Genomic DNA, 16074 nt, shown 5'->3' with positions numbered 1-16074 from the left:
GGATTTTTTTTGGTAACCAAGGCATTCGGGCCTTTTTGATAGCCAGACACGTGCAGTCCCCTCCTCCGACCAAGTTATTTAGGTGGACTTTTCTAGCCTCAATCCACTAGTGAGGCTCTCAATCAACATAATCGTTAAGATTTGAGACCAATGCAGATTTCCTAGAGATCAGTTATGATCTTTCAGGGATTAGCACACTTTTTCCCAGGGATACATTTTGTTTGGGAATCTCTAACAATTTTCCATATAGATGGCACGTGCATTTTCGAGATTATTAATTAACTACTTACCAAGAGATATGAGTCAATTGTTATGCTTTGCATGTGTAGCTTGATGGCACTTGTTAGTAAGGAATTACTCTGAACCATTCCACAATTTTACACCCATTCCCATTTTTCGGCATTTCTGTACTTTTAGGTGATATATATGTAAAACCCTAGTTACGTTTCTTGGACTCTTTATTCGGTGAAGGTGTTTAATCTGTATCAGAGAGTTCTCTTTTCATAATGGAATCGGTGTGGATCTATGGACATACGACGATCTTAAATAAAATCCCTACATCACACATGGAATAACACTCACATCTTCTCCGAAATTCATTATTTTTTCTTCCCTTTCCATGTGCCTATGGAAGAAAAATCTTCCACAAACATTTAAGGAACATCAAACGGATTGGGCATGGAGTCTGAACTGTTGGAAGGTTGAAAATAAGGTCGAGCAAATCATCACCAGCACAAGTCATGAAGGAACATTCAAAAATCAAAATGTGGCCACCAGTATTTTGAAATCTTCTCTTGTCAAATCATGTGGACCTACCACCTCATGTACATATGACATAACCTCAAAATTTCTCTTGCGCAGGTGGGGGGCTGGCATGTAAGAGAGCCAATTTTTCTATTTTTAGTTTTTAGTTCAATGTTAGTACTATGGTATCATTCAAGAATGATATGGGTTTTCTTGGTGAAACATTTTGAGTTGATTCGGACGATATTTTTGGCCAAGTCAGTTAAACTTGGTGGAGTCAATTGAGATTTTGTTTTGTTTTTTTTTTTTTTTAATTATATTTTTTATATATTAAAATAATTAATTTTTTATATAACTTAAATATATATTTGAACAACACTAGGTGAAAATTTTACCCTTTTTTTTAAGGTAGTGTGAAAAATATGATTGTGTGACTAAGCATCTTCTAATCTATTTTAGTTATAATTATTTGTATATAAATAATATTAATAAATATTGAAAATCAAGCTAAATTATTTATCTCATCTTTAGATGAGATGACTCGTTGGAGACAACTCAGTCTTGTCCACGAACTGGACGAGACATCAAACCTATTGAAACCATCAACTTATTTGTTTCAATGGGATCAACTGAAAAAACAGGAAAGGTAAAAACAGAGAGACAATTTACGTGGTTCAGCTGAGTTGCTTACATCCACGAAGATGAAACTACTCTATTCTTTCATATATTGGATCACATAGTCTCATCTTTATTTATAGAGACCTAGAAATTAAATTCCTAGCAGATCTCTAACTTGTAATCCCTAACAAATATGAGTTTTATCCAAATCAGAAAAACCTCTATCGTGGTCTTCAAGATCAGAATAAGTCTTTAACATCAACTAAAATATGGCTTCATGTAGCTACTTCATCATGTCATCTTCAACACTCCCTCTCAAGTTGGAGCAAATATGTCAATGGAGCCCATCTTGGACAGAATCTGATGGAATTGATTCTTTGCAAGGGACTTAGTAAAAATGTCAGCAAGTTGATCTTGACTTCAGGTATATGGTGTGCTGATAATATTTGCTTGAACCTTGTCATGAATAAAGTGACAATCAACCTCAATGTGTTTCATGCGCTCATGAAAAACATGATTAGAAGCAATGTGTGCAACAGCTTTATTGTCACAAAACATTTTCATTGGAAGAATCGTCATAAATCCCAAGTCTTGTAAAAGAGACTTTAACGAAATAAGTTCACTTGAAGTTGTTGCCATTGCTCTGTATTTGACTTCTGCATTGGACCTTGCCACAACGCTTTGTCTTTTGCTTTTCCAAGTAACCAAGTTTCCTCCAACCATAGTGCAACACCCGGTAGTAGCTGACCTTCTATCTGATGGGTTTCCAGTCCAATTGGCATCAGAGTTGACTTCAATATTAACATGACCGTTTAACTTCATCCATGCACCTCTCCTCAGAGATATTTTTGGATATTTGAGAATTCTCTCTATAGCTTCCATGTGAGATGTTCTAGGAGCATGCATGAATTGACTTACAAGACTCACAACATACATTATGTCGGATCTTGTTATTGTCAAGTAGATTAATCTTCCAACAAGTCTCTAAAAATGCCCAACATCATCAAGAGGTTCTCCATCAAACTGATTATGCTTTCTATTAAAATCAATTGGTGTATCTATAGGCTTGACACCCAGTTTTCCAGTTTCCTTTAATGGATCTAAAATATACTTTCTCTGAGAAATTAAAAGACCCTTCTTGGAGTAAGTAGCTTCAAATCCCAAGAAAGTATTTCAACCTAATGAGGTCTTTGATATCAAATTTTTGTTGAAGATGAAATTTGAGTTTTGCAATACCTTCATTGTCGTCACCAATGATGACAATATCATCGACATACAAAAGTACGATTATAGTACCTTTACTGCCCTTTTTTACAAATATGGAAAAATCAGCACTACTTTTATAAAATCCAATGCCCAGTGATGCATAAGCAAGTTTAGAATACCATGCATGAGGTGTCTGTTTTAAACCATAGAAAGCTTTCCTCAATTTGCAAACAAGCCCATTTTCACTTTCCTTAGGGTGACTTGGAGGAAGACTCATATAAACTTCTTCCTCTAAATCACCAAGTAGAAAAACACTTTTACATCCATTTGATACAAGGACCATCCAAAATTAACAACCACTGATAGAAGGACCCGAACTGTATTCATCTTTGCAATTGGGACAAAGGTCTTCTTATAGTCCACTCTCATAAGTTTGAGTGACTCCTTACTAATCTAACTTTATGCCTTTCAACAGATCCATCATTGTTATATTTTGTTTTAAAAATCCATTTATAACCAACGGGTCTTTTTCCAACAGGCAGCTTGACAATTTCCCAAGTTTGATTTTTGCCAAGTGCCTTAAGCTCTTCCTCAATGGCTTTCCGCCACACGGAATGGGAATTGGCATGAAAAAAGTTAATAGGCTCAAAATTATTAGAAATAGAACTCAAGAATGCAGAATATTTGAAGGACACATTATCATAACTTACTTGATTTTGAATAGGATATGACACGGCATGATAAGTGAAAGGTCTTTCAACATAGATGATGGATGCACCATGCGAAAACTGAAAAATTTGACAGAAAAAATTGACGGGCCAAGGCCCACGAATTTTAGAAACTGAGTTTTGACGGTCTAGGACTGTCGAAATTCTTGATATTCCTAGATTTGATGGTTTAGAGATGTTGAATTTCTCCCAACCTTCATTAATTTGATAGTTTCAACCTGTCAAAAAAAAATTTTGACAGTGAAAAATTTGATGCCAATTTGACCTCTTAGTCCGTCAAATTTTATGAAATTTGATGGCCCAAGACTGTCAAATTTGGGCTTTTTCACATTGTGATGAGAAGTATGATGAGTTCTATGGACAATGGGCTCTGAAGCCACATGAACATGAGATTGGGTCATAGGGTCTCCAACTTGGTGGATTTCATGAGATTGACGGTAAATCTTCATCCCCATGTCTTCTTTCACCGACTTAACGAGGATCTTCATTTTCATTATTCAAATCATCATTCCCATGAATGTTTTCAACAACTTCAATAGTCATTTCTTTTGTTCCCATTCAAGAAAATGGTCTGGTGTCATGGTACTCCCCCTATGTCCTAATTCCAAGGTACTTCTGGGGTGAATTTTGGAAATAGGATTCGGTTTCATCCAATCTAACATCTCTAGATACCTATTTGTACCACTATCTTTGGTTATATATATATATATATATATATATATATATATATGAATAATGATGAATGCATGTGATTTTGGTATGTGGCTAATGTGACAAAGGCACAAAACCTCACATATTTTTCTTGTGCATCCCAATAAAAAGATCTATGGTTTTGTGCCCTTGACATGTCAGCTGTGTACCAAAAATGCACAACTCTCTCTCTCTCTCTCTCTCTCTCTCTCTCTCTCTCTCTACATATATATATATATAGGATTAGGATCCGTATACACATAACGCTACAACATGTTTTGTCTTATATGGGTAAAAATGTTTGGAATGGGCTGATTTTTTGTGAGGATGATCTCTATGGTGAGAAGATCATCATTGCCAAAAATCAGCCAATTATGAAACTTCTAGCCCATGTTTACAAGTTAAAAATTTTTAGACCATCCAATTTTTGTAAATCACTTTTGATAGGGTTAGAAGTTTTGGAATGGGATAATTTTTTGCAAGGATGATCCCCTCACTATAGAGATCATCCTCACAAAAAATCAGCCTATACCGAATCTTTTTAACCATATAAGATAAAAACGTTGTAACTTTATGAGTAGTTTTATGTGTCTACGAACCCGACCCATATATATATATATGGGTCCCGTTCGCCACCCTTAGTTTTACCACACACTTTAACAAACGTGTTTTGTCTTACATGGGTTAGAAGTTTCAGAATGAGCTGATTTTTGGTGAGGATGATCTCTATGGTGAGGAGATCATCCTCACCAAAAATCAGCTCATTCCAAAACTTCTAACCCCATCAAAATTGATTTACAAAAAATGGACGGTCCACGATTTTTCAACGTGTAAACATGGGGCTAAACATTTCGGAATGGGCTGATTTTTGGGGAGGATGATCTTCTAATCATAGAGATCATCCTCACCAAAAATCAGCTCATTCCAAAACTTCTAATCCATGTAGGACAAAAAACGTTTGTTAAAGTGTGTGGTAAAACTTAGGGTGCTGAACATTTCCCATATATATATATATATATATATATATATATATATATATATATATATATATATATAGTAAAATTCCTATTCCAATGATATTGGAAATTCTTTGCGTGATCATTATCTATAATTCATATTAGCTATTCATTTTAACAAAACCATTTAGCAATAAAATTCTTACAAAACTATAGTCATTAAACGTAAAAACACTAGTAACAAAAACTACAAACAACTTACAAGCGACCATCTTAACTTAAAAAAGTTATATCATTACATGTTGTAAAGAAATTATAACATTCATTTTTTTTAATTATTATAAATGGTGTATCCTTTGTTTTTCAAACAAGGTGAAGTCATTTTCAAAGTCGAATTCAATGCTTTATTTGTTGGAAAGCAACCAAATTATAGCTATGTATAGTTGGTCTAACAACGATTTCACTACTTAATTTATTACTATGCAAAAAATTAAAAATGTATTTTCAAATATTTTAAAAAGAGATTTAATGAAATGGGATTAGGGTAATAAACATTATAATCATTTAGGGTCTGTTCTTTCCAAAAGTCAACTTCAGCTCCAGAAGCTGACTTTTGGAAGAAGCAGAAGCCTGAAGCCTGAAAAGTCATATCCAACAGAAGCTTGTTCGTTACAGAAGTCAGAAAAATATGTCCGTTTGATATCTTTTTATTACTAGATTCTAATAAAATGATCAAAATACCCTTAATGTTGATAATGCTCATAAAATGCATAAAAATAATCAGAATACCTTAATAAATATAAAATTACACTATATATATATATATATATATATATATTAAAAAATTATAAAAATAATTATTTTTAATTTAAATAAATCTATAAAGTTTATAATTCTATCGAAATTTCAGCAGCATCTCCTTTTAAAAATAGATATATGAAATTTTCTTGATAAAAAAAATAATTGTATAATACATTGCATAATACATAATCTATTATCCACGTAATATCTCATACACATTAACATTAAAAAAAAATACATAATACGTACATCAACATGTTTTAAATCATATAGTCCATCTTTATATGCTATCACTAAAACTAATATCAAGGAATGAGAACACCATTGTACCTCACACAGGTTATGGTTTGTTTATATGACGAAAAGAGCATTCCCTCTTTTCTAAAAGGTAACAGTTCCTTTTCAGATTTAGTTCTAAACCTTTTATTACGGAAAGAGGTTCAAATAAAAATTTTATACAGACACGAGAGAATGCCTTGATTTCACTCTTCCTTGTTTTTGCAAAGTTTTGTGGGCCAAAACAGATAGTCCATCTTTACATGAGCAATAAAATTAACAAATTAATACATAGATAATTTTCTCTTTCTCTCTCTACATGATGCTTTTAGTAGCATCAAAACTTACAAAAATATTCTCTCTCTCTCTCACACACACACACACACATACCAGCCAATATAGAATAATGGAATATTGAAAATGACCAAATTATGTCTTATGTTAGATTTATGTTAAGCTAGTGAATTTGGTCTGTCATGTATTCCACCGACCACGTCACCTCACCCCCCACACTTATAAACAAAGAAGAAAAGAGAAAAAGTATAGAAGAAAATAAGATCCAAAATTAAATCAAGTTAGTTGGGAGACAAGCCAAGGTGCTTAACCCCACCACTACACACATAAAACATTTTTCAACTTGTACCTCTCATCACTAGAATCCCCAATACCAATTTTTACCAATACATCACCATCAAACCTATCTGTATGCAAAAACAAGATCACTCCAACTATGATTTTTCTTACAAGTATGGTTTTACCTCTTAAATAAATGGACTTCTCCAAATATCACAACAATGGATGGTGTACACAACATCATGCTAACATGTGTCGTGATGTGTGGTGAATGTGCACACATGGCCATGGCCATTACCGTGCCCGTGCCATCCAAAATAATGACACTACGATTGGACGGTCGAAATAGATGGGCATGTCCACCCAATCTAGCTAAGATCAACATGTATATACCTTCTACAATATTTTTTTCATCAGCACAACATTTCTGCGTTGAACTCAAAATGTATATACCTTCTACAAGATTTATATATACTGCATTGAACTCAAAAGAACAGCCCCTAAAGTTTCCATTGGAGTTGTCAGAACTCCAAGGGAGTCTTTTAATAAAAAATGCAACTACTTCTCCCGGATAAATCTTTCTTTGAATAAATTGTGATGCAATAAGTAAATTGTGATTTAGTTAAAAAAATCAGGATTTTATCAAGAATTTAAAAATCATGAGAATTTTGAATATTTATAACTTGATGAAACATAAAAAATAAAATAAAAAATCTGCATTTAACTCAAAAACTAATAAAGATGCCCTTTTGATTCTTAAAAAAAAATATATATATGCATGTACCGAAAGATGCCCTTTCAATTCTTTAAAAAAAAAATCTGCGTTTACCCAAAGATGCCCTTTCGATTATAAATCCATGATCTCATCTGAAACTAATAAATCCATGATCTTGTTTGAAAAGGGGTTTGATAGAAGAGTAGAAATAACCCTTTAAAACAAAATCGCAGGATACATCATCATTGTTCCACCCTATCAATTCCTAAAGAAGTTTGCCCTTCTTTCCAAATCTCTATAATTATAAGGTTTTTTATTTGTAAGTTTTGATTTTCCTATCCCTGTACCAATTGTAGACTTGAAGACGTAGAAACAACAAAATAGATAAGGGAAATCTGCTTAAATACCAAAAAAAAAAAAAACGGAGAAGAAAAGAAACCCATAATCGAAAATTTATGAAAAATAAATAAAATGGAGAAATGGGTTCTACAGATTAACATCAAATAGAGGGAAAAAAAGAAAAACAAAATCAAAATCAAAACTAAAACACAAGAAGGAATGAAAGGCATACCTGTAATTTTTGCGAAAAGACAAACTTCTAAAGCTCAAACGAACAGCCTCTCTGGTTCTAGGGTTTGTGGAGTGAGCTTCAATGGTGGATGAATACGAAAGCTTTTCCAATTTCGTTAAACGCACAGATCGGGCTTGGTATCTCTCAAGTATAAAACCTAAAAGGTTTAGGGAAGAAGAAGAAAAGATCACAGAGAGGCTGCGAGCTGCAACGAGAGAGACAAGGAAGAGATTTACATGCGTTGAGAGTCGAATGAAATAGGATTTAGGTCTATTCGTTGGAAATTCAAACAAAGGTGAAGGGTATTTCGATCTTTGTACATAAGCCGTTTTCAATGATCGGCTCTGCGTAGAAGCAAAATAAAAAAGCTTCATTTTAACGTCTCTAAATAAGAGCCATTTTTTAGCTTTTGTTGATATTTGTGGGAGCTAAAAAAACTCAAACGAACACTCTTATTATGGCTTTTTTGGCTTAAAAGCTAAAAAAGCAAAATAAGCCAGCTTTTAAAATCCAAACAAATAGCCCATATTTGTTTATTTCGCGTCGCTAGATCCAATTTGAAATTTGTGATTAGTTACATTGAACTCGTTTTGAGAAAAATCTATTGATGATACAAACTCACCGATTATGTGGGACCCACCATTAAATATTATGTGGCTCGACATTATTGGGTAAACCCAAGATTGAGCTTGTTAAATTGGCATGATAAATGCTGATTAACCAAATGCATAGACATAACTACTGAAAAACATCTAAAGTAGTAAAATCACCTCAAGGTTTTTGTTCTCCCATTCTTACTTTCATAGTCTCCAGTGGCACATCTGAGATAGCAACGAGTTCTCTGTTTCTGCGGGGATGGAGCAATAAACATTTTTAGAATCCAAGAAAAGGTCCCAGTGAGTCATCCGTCTCACTACCAGATCGCTAGACTTGAACGTTGTTCCTACATGATTTGATTAATTTATTCAGGCACTTGTCCCATCTATTTTCATTATTTAACTCTTTGACAACATAAAAAAAAAAAAAAAAAACCAAAAGCTCTATCACCCTCTCTAAGGGATGGAAGGGCCAAAGATTGAAATACATAATGTTACAATTAAAAAAAACTTAATATTTTATGGTAATACTAAATGTACCAACAAGAGTATAATTTTCTTAACAAATATACTCTTTCTAAAAAATAAAAGGGAAAAGGTTGCATGGACTGAGGTCAACATTTGAGCCATGTGTACTGCCACGTTGGTCCAATTGACACATTAACCCTTTTAATTTGTGGTCTAAATTGGTTTTGAAAAAAAAAATCTTGGAAAAAATATATCTTTTTGTGTTAGATCTTGAGGTCAAAAATGGATGGTCACTGAACTCCTAAATTTAAAATTTAAATCCAATGGTGAAAAAAATCTCTATTTTTCAATTATATATTTTTGGAAATTCATAAAATTTCATGCTCCACATACACGTGGCACTTGATGGTGGTTTTCGACACCACATTGGCATGTGGTCCATAGAGATAGATGGTCCTCCAATCCAAGCGTAAATCGATTTTTTTTTTCTTGTGAATCCAGTTGGACCCTTTTAGACCGTTGATCGGGCCTGACACTCAAATACTCTCAATTGACGTGAAATGTGCACCAAACCATAGATTATTTTTCTCTTGTGTATCTTAGACTTACATGCCATGTCAGTTGAGTATAATTTTTAATAGGAAAATACTAAACTGACTTCGTTCGACACCTTGTTCAACATTGTGTTGATGTGGCAGTGCATATAGAATTGTTGATTTTTAAACTCGGAAAAATATCTATGGTTATGGTCAGTGCAATGTTGAACACATTGTCCAACAAAGTCTGTGCAGCACAACTCTAAGAATATTGTTAAACGGACTCAAAAAGAAACTCAAAATTCACTCAACTGCAGGGAGCCATAGATGATTCTATAAAAATGCCATGTCAGTTGAGTGAATTTTGAGTGTCTGTTTTTGAGTCATTTTAACACAACTCTTTCAATGAATTGCTTCGTGCTTTTGCTGAGAGATAGAGATAGAGATAGAGAGAACTAGCTCCCCATCGCAGCATAAGTCCAAAGCTAATCTAAACATGTCCTTAATATCTTCTCTCATAAAGCCAATGTTTCCTTTCCACCCCTCCCCGTGCCGTGTGGAAAAAACTTTAGAGTCGTGCTGGGGGTGATATTGGATTTATTGTGATTCTCACAAGATACGAATAAAAATTATCTACGATTATGTATGCATATCCACGTCAGACTTGTAAAAATCATACAGTAAATACATTTTGTCATTTCAGCAATTTTCAAAACGAGATCTAAGAAACATCATACCCACGGTGTGGATTAATTGACCCTTGAAGAGAGGTTGGAGGGTCATTATTAAAAGGGACCACCACCATTATTTTTGAAATCTTTTCTAATCAAATCATGTGGACCAATCACCACTTATACAGATGGCCCCACATTAAAATATCGGGGAATTGAGACTGTGAATGTTTTCCCACTTACAAGTAGTCCACGATTTTGTTGACTTCAATTGGGTCAACATTATATTGGGCTTATATATAGAGGTAGAAACTCGACCAATTCTGATAAGACACAAGACAATGGAAAGTTTCTCTTACATGAGATGGTTTCTAATCATCTTCTTTTCTTCATGTGTTGTCTGTGTATCATTTGTTCGAAGTGCAAACCCTAATTTGCCTTTGAAGGCTGTAAATCTTGGAGGATGGCTTGTTATAGAAGGATGGATGAAACCATCTCTCTTTGATGGGATACCCAACAATGATCTTCTGGTATGTATTAGTTTTGCCTTCCAAATGCCACTTTTTTTCTTTTCTTAATTGGGTCTAGCTTGCGCAAGTTATTTTGATATTAGAATGAGCAATTTCTTAGTAGTTTGTCATCCCGATGTTCATATTGTTAATAGTCCTCGAGATTTTTCTATGCAAATCATGAGCATTATCTATTGGTCTAGACTTTGGGATAATGTTATTATTATTATTTTAATTGGTAAGCCTATTTTTAATGAGTTTAGTAACTTGGTGTTGTTGGGAATTGAACTTGGGTTTATGGTATCATCACCTGAAGATTTTACCAACTAAGCTACTTGGCACCTGTTGAATAATGTTATTTTTGACCGGACTTTTGTACAACATCAAACAAATGATTGAGATGAGAGGAAAAGCCCGAGTTTCTTCTAAATCAATACAATGTTTCATACTGAATTGAGATCTCCTGAATTTAGCATATATCATTCCACTTTTAAATAGAAAAATCAATAACGCTAATGAATACTTCGGTTCTTTGAATTAGAATTGACTTACTCCTAATGGGATAGACAGATGGGGAGTAATTCCTAAATCTATTCTTCTTGAAACCATGGATCATATCCGTTGTTTCACGATTTGTTTTATGATTTCATTGTCATCATCATGGGAGTCCGTCCTATCCTCAAAATTTTCATTCAATCATGTCGAGTGTAACATTATCTCTTTTATGTTTTAATGTAGTAAAGTCAGGTTGAACACTAATGAATCAAATAAGAATAATGATGGATGCACGCGGTTGAGATACGTGGTTGGATACGCGGCTGATGTGCGCGTGCATCCATCATTTTTCTTATTTGATTCATTAGTGGCATCTTTCATGTGGATGCCGTCGTGACCAGGGGATTTGGGCGAGATATGGTGCTCTAAGAGATCAGTTGCCTCGCGCCTTCGCCCCTAGTTGGGCCTTGGGGTTCGCTACCCCATCACTATAAATAAAGAAGAAAAAAAATGCTAATGTATAGTTCTTGATTCTTTATTAGGATGGAAACCAAGTGCAATTCCGATCTCCAAAGTTAAACAAGTATCTGTCAGCTGAGAACGGTGGTGGAGCAGTTCTAGTGGCTAATCGTCCGAATGCTTCTGATTGGGAAACATTCAGGGTGAGTAATTTTAAGTTAAGTTAATATTTGATTAATTGTTCATCTTTTATTTTAATTATAAATTATAATTAAACTGTGTTAAATCCTTTTTCTCCCTACAGTTATGGAGGATCGATCAATCAACGTTTAATTTGAGGACGGCCCATAAACAGTTTTTAGGATTGGGAAATCAAGGGGAAGGGAGGAGGATAGTTGCCATTTCTAACACAGCTACTGCATCTGAAACTTTTCAGATAATTAGGAACTCTAACAATCCCAATCGAGTTCGCATTAAAGCATCCAATGGAAATTTTTGCCAGGTTGTGTGATTTTTTTTTTCTTTCCAACTTTTATTGGCAAACCCTTAATGCAGTTGTAAGTTCCTGACCAATGTGTTTTGATGTTTACAAATAGGTGCTGAACGAGACGTTCGTAGTTGCTAGTTATGTAGGGGATTCTAGTTGGGGAGATCAAGATCCATCCGTGTTTGAAATGAATATAGTTAAGAGAATGCAGGGTGAATTCCAAATCACAAATGGTTATGGCCCGGATAAAGCTAGCCAAGTTTTGAATGTAAGTAGAAGCCTTTCTCTTAAAAATATTATGTGTTTTGGTGATGGTAATTACCAGGAAGTTGTATTTGCAATTGGAATTTTCGTTTCTTTTGTTTGCCTTGAAGCACATTCACTATTAGATTATTTAAATATACCAATTAGATAGCTTATTAGGGAAAAGACTTTTCAAAGTTGTGGGCTCTTGTCGTTAGACGTTTGTTATTTTTCAAGAGAATTGTAATATTAAAAAAAAAAATTGTTATTTATCCATAGAATTTTAAAATTATTAAATTTTATATTATAATAAAAAATATTTTGACTGTAGTAACGAATCTATCCAATTGTACTTTTGTAATTTAAAATCTTATTTAATCTGAATTGTGGTCAACATTATTCCATGTATGACAGGATCATTGGAGCAAATACATAGTTGAGCAAGATTTCCAATTCATGTCTCAAAATGGTATTAATGCTGTGAGGATTCCAGTTGGATGGTGGATAGCAAGCGACCAAACACCCCCAAAGCCTTTTGTCGGGGGTTCCTTACAAGCTTTGGACAACGCTTTCACTTGGGCACAGTAAGTAATAATAAATCACATCGTAACATCTCTATATACAATATGATTCAATTAAACAAACCTGAGGTAACCCAAGTGGGATATTAGAAAGGCCCATATGTTTCTCTGCATAGAAGAAATTAAAGAGATTTAGGTGGAAGAAAACGAAGTCGAGGAGGGGACCTCCACATGAATGAGAGTATTTCACAGGACATTGACATTTCCATTAAATGTTGTGTACATTATTTTTGGTGTGTGGTATGCAATTTCACTAATTGTTGTGTCATAAAAATTGTTGTAGCTATCATTATTTTAAAAATCTGATTGTACCTATGTGAAAAAATTTGATATAGCAAAGATAACACAATCACACAAAACACAAGGGTTTACGTGGTTCGGCAGTGTGCCTACGTCCACGGAATAGAACAAGAACAATCACTGTTTTCTCATACGTTTTACAGTCCCAAAGATCTCTATTTATAAAACCGAGAGTTATCCAAACATGTAAAACTCCCCAAAAATAGAAAACCCCTTTAAACAATATTACATGATTTCCCTTTTCATAGTCCTTAAAAAATTTGGAACGAGGGTTCCGCCCCCTTCACCCCGGCTTGGCCCGCAACTCTGAGTAGCACAGCAGAATACAAGACATTTACACAACAACCTGTGGTCTAAGTGGTTTCGATCTGATTTTGTACTTTAATCACTCCGCTAATGATTGTAGAGATATTTTTACATTTTTTTTTATATAATAAAAACATACATCAATCTAACCAACCAAATTGAGCCAGGGTCGACTACTTTGATGAGTATTTGGTCTGATCATCAGTTTGGTTTTTAAAACATTGGTTGAAATGTAAGCTCTCATGATAAACTATAGTCTTGTATTTCTTAAGTTTGATAATAGGGGATTTCTGCAGGACATATGGTATGAAGGTTATAGTTGATCTACACGCTGTTAAGGGTTCGCAAAATGGCGATGACCACAGTGGAACAAGAGACGAATTTCAAGAATGGGGAGACTCAAACATAGATGAGACGGTTGCGGTTATAGACTTCCTTGCATCAAGGTTCGGTTCCACAATTTACATTATTGCAATTCATCCTAATTATAACCAACTAATTAAATTTTATTTTTAATGTAGATATGCTAACAAGGCAAGCCTTGGTGCAATTGAGTTGATAAATGAGCCTCATGCACCAGGAATCCCTTTTGACACCCTAAAGAGGTACTATGAAGCAGGTTATAATACTGTAAGGAAGTACAGCTCGAGCGCTTATGTGATCTTGTCTGCCCGATTGGGACCAGCTGATGCTACTGAGTTCCTCTCACTTGGCCGTGCCCTTAAGGGCTCGGTCCTAGATGTGCATTACTATAACCTCTTTGATCAAAAGTTCAACAACATGAATATACAACAAAACATCGATTTTATTAACAACGACCGTGCTGGCCAGTTGAGTGCAGTAACCTCACCTGATGGTCCTCTTACTTTTGTTGGTATGTGCTAGTTGTTTGGTTTCATTTCTATCCTTTTACATGTTTTGTTGTGTTACATTTAAAAAATTGGTGTTTTGATCTGCTAATTTGTGATATTTTGGAAATGTAGGGGAATGGACTGCAGAGTTGGCAATGAAGGGAGCATCAATGGAAGATTACAATAGGTTCGCACAGGCCCAAATAAACGTGTATGGGCGTGCTACATTTGGATGGGCTTATTGGAGCTACAAGAACATTAACCATCACTGGAGTCTCGAGTGGATGATCACCAACAATCTCATAAAGCTCTAACTTTCTATTGAGTCCCCTTCATTGTGTCAGTTTTCTTTTTAAATAAAACCATTTGGTTCGAGTTTCAACTCGGATTATTTGTTTTGTGTGGTGCATCACCCATAGTTAGACTATTTTTCTATTTAATTTTGCAATAAAAGTAAAACTAGAATGAAAGCTTGGTGTCAACTCTTTGTTATAATGGGGGATCCATTTCAGGTGTTAATGGGTTGGGACCCGTAAGGTCTAATATACTGGGCCTTTCATTTGGATTGGGCTTATTCTAGGACCAGTTCTTGTAAAATTAAGGGGTTTTTTCCCCAAAATTTTATATCTATTTTTTTCCATTAAATTATATATCATTGGGTGAAAGGTAGTTGTGTTGCCCTTGCAGCAATTTTTTTTATAAATGTTCTAAAGTAAATCCAAACACTTAAACAATTCTCCAAAGCCCCACCACAACTTCTTAATCTGCATTATTTATATTAAGGAATATAGGTTTAAAAATGACGAAAGACAAAAGTGTTGAATTCAGGTCCATTATAAAAATAACAAGTCGTTCTAAATGGACTGCGTTCGACACTGTGCTGATGTGGCAATGTCTCTAGAATCATAAAGATTTCCTCGAGATACAAAGAGAAAATCTATGATTATTGAGATACTACCACATCAATGCAGTGTCAAGCACAGACCAGCATTTTCCAAAAATAATATACGAATTGAATGGTTAGAAATCGTGTGTTTTAGCTGATTTTTTGACGTAGTCCATTGTAATAGTAAAGATTCCTAATTTCTGATTTTTGGATATGTAACTCTACGGGTTATGTCCCTGAAATTTGTATACTTTTGGATATTAACTTCATCATCTTATGCTTCTGGTCAAGAAAAAAATGAGGTTTATTTTCATATTAAAACTGTATTTTGCTCCTATCTTGGTAGTACTAATTATTTTCTTTGAGACTATAGTTCTCGATTATCAAGTATTGAAATGGAAATATGTCAAAATTTATGTTTTAATATTTAGAGAGCTGCTATTGGAAATCCAACTTTTACTTATTACACCCCATTTTTCTAAAATTATTTATGATACCCTAATTAAAGATTAAAACACACTCTTCAAACGTTACAAAGGTTTGGTTCAAAATTATAATCTCAATTATAACACTTGTTCAAACAATTTCAATAGTTGTGTTACAATTATGATTAGGCTCATATAAAATCCTAAACACAGAAAATAAAAGTTTAGCCGGAGGGAGAGAGAGAGAGAGAGAGAACTTCTATTGGCACCTAAAATTTTACTTATTCTCATCCATTTACTCACTTTCTTTATTTTTAAGAGATATTTACGAAAACATTGATAACTTTTGTTCTAATTACGATGTCAATACACTGTTCATTTTA

At 34.1% G+C, this 16074-nt stretch overlaps 1 protein-coding gene across 1 annotated transcript; it reads left to right on the top strand.

Annotated features, from left to right (window-relative positions):
• Positions 1-10458: 10458 nt before the first annotated feature.
• LOC147409600 (putative glucan 1,3-beta-glucosidase A) lies at positions 10459-15028 on the top strand. The gene is made up of 8 exons (XM_086430550.1): positions 10459-10679; positions 11696-11815; positions 11917-12114; positions 12209-12367; positions 12757-12926; positions 13826-13975; positions 14051-14403; positions 14513-15028. The coding sequence occupies exons 1-8, from the start codon at positions 10491-10493 to the stop codon at positions 14692-14694; spliced, it is 1521 nt and encodes a 506-aa protein (XP_086286676.1). The 5' UTR covers positions 10459-10490; the 3' UTR covers positions 14695-15028.
• The last annotated feature ends 1046 nt before the right edge of the window (positions 15029-16074 follow it).

The sequence above is a fragment of the Akebia trifoliata genome, chromosome 2, assembly GCF_017979445.1.
Source record: "Akebia trifoliata isolate Shusen 1 chromosome 2, ASM1797944v1, whole genome shotgun sequence".
NCBI classification, from domain to species: Eukaryota; Viridiplantae; Streptophyta; class Magnoliopsida; order Ranunculales; family Lardizabalaceae; genus Akebia; species Akebia trifoliata.
This window is presented reverse-complemented; position numbering and strand designations above follow the sequence as displayed.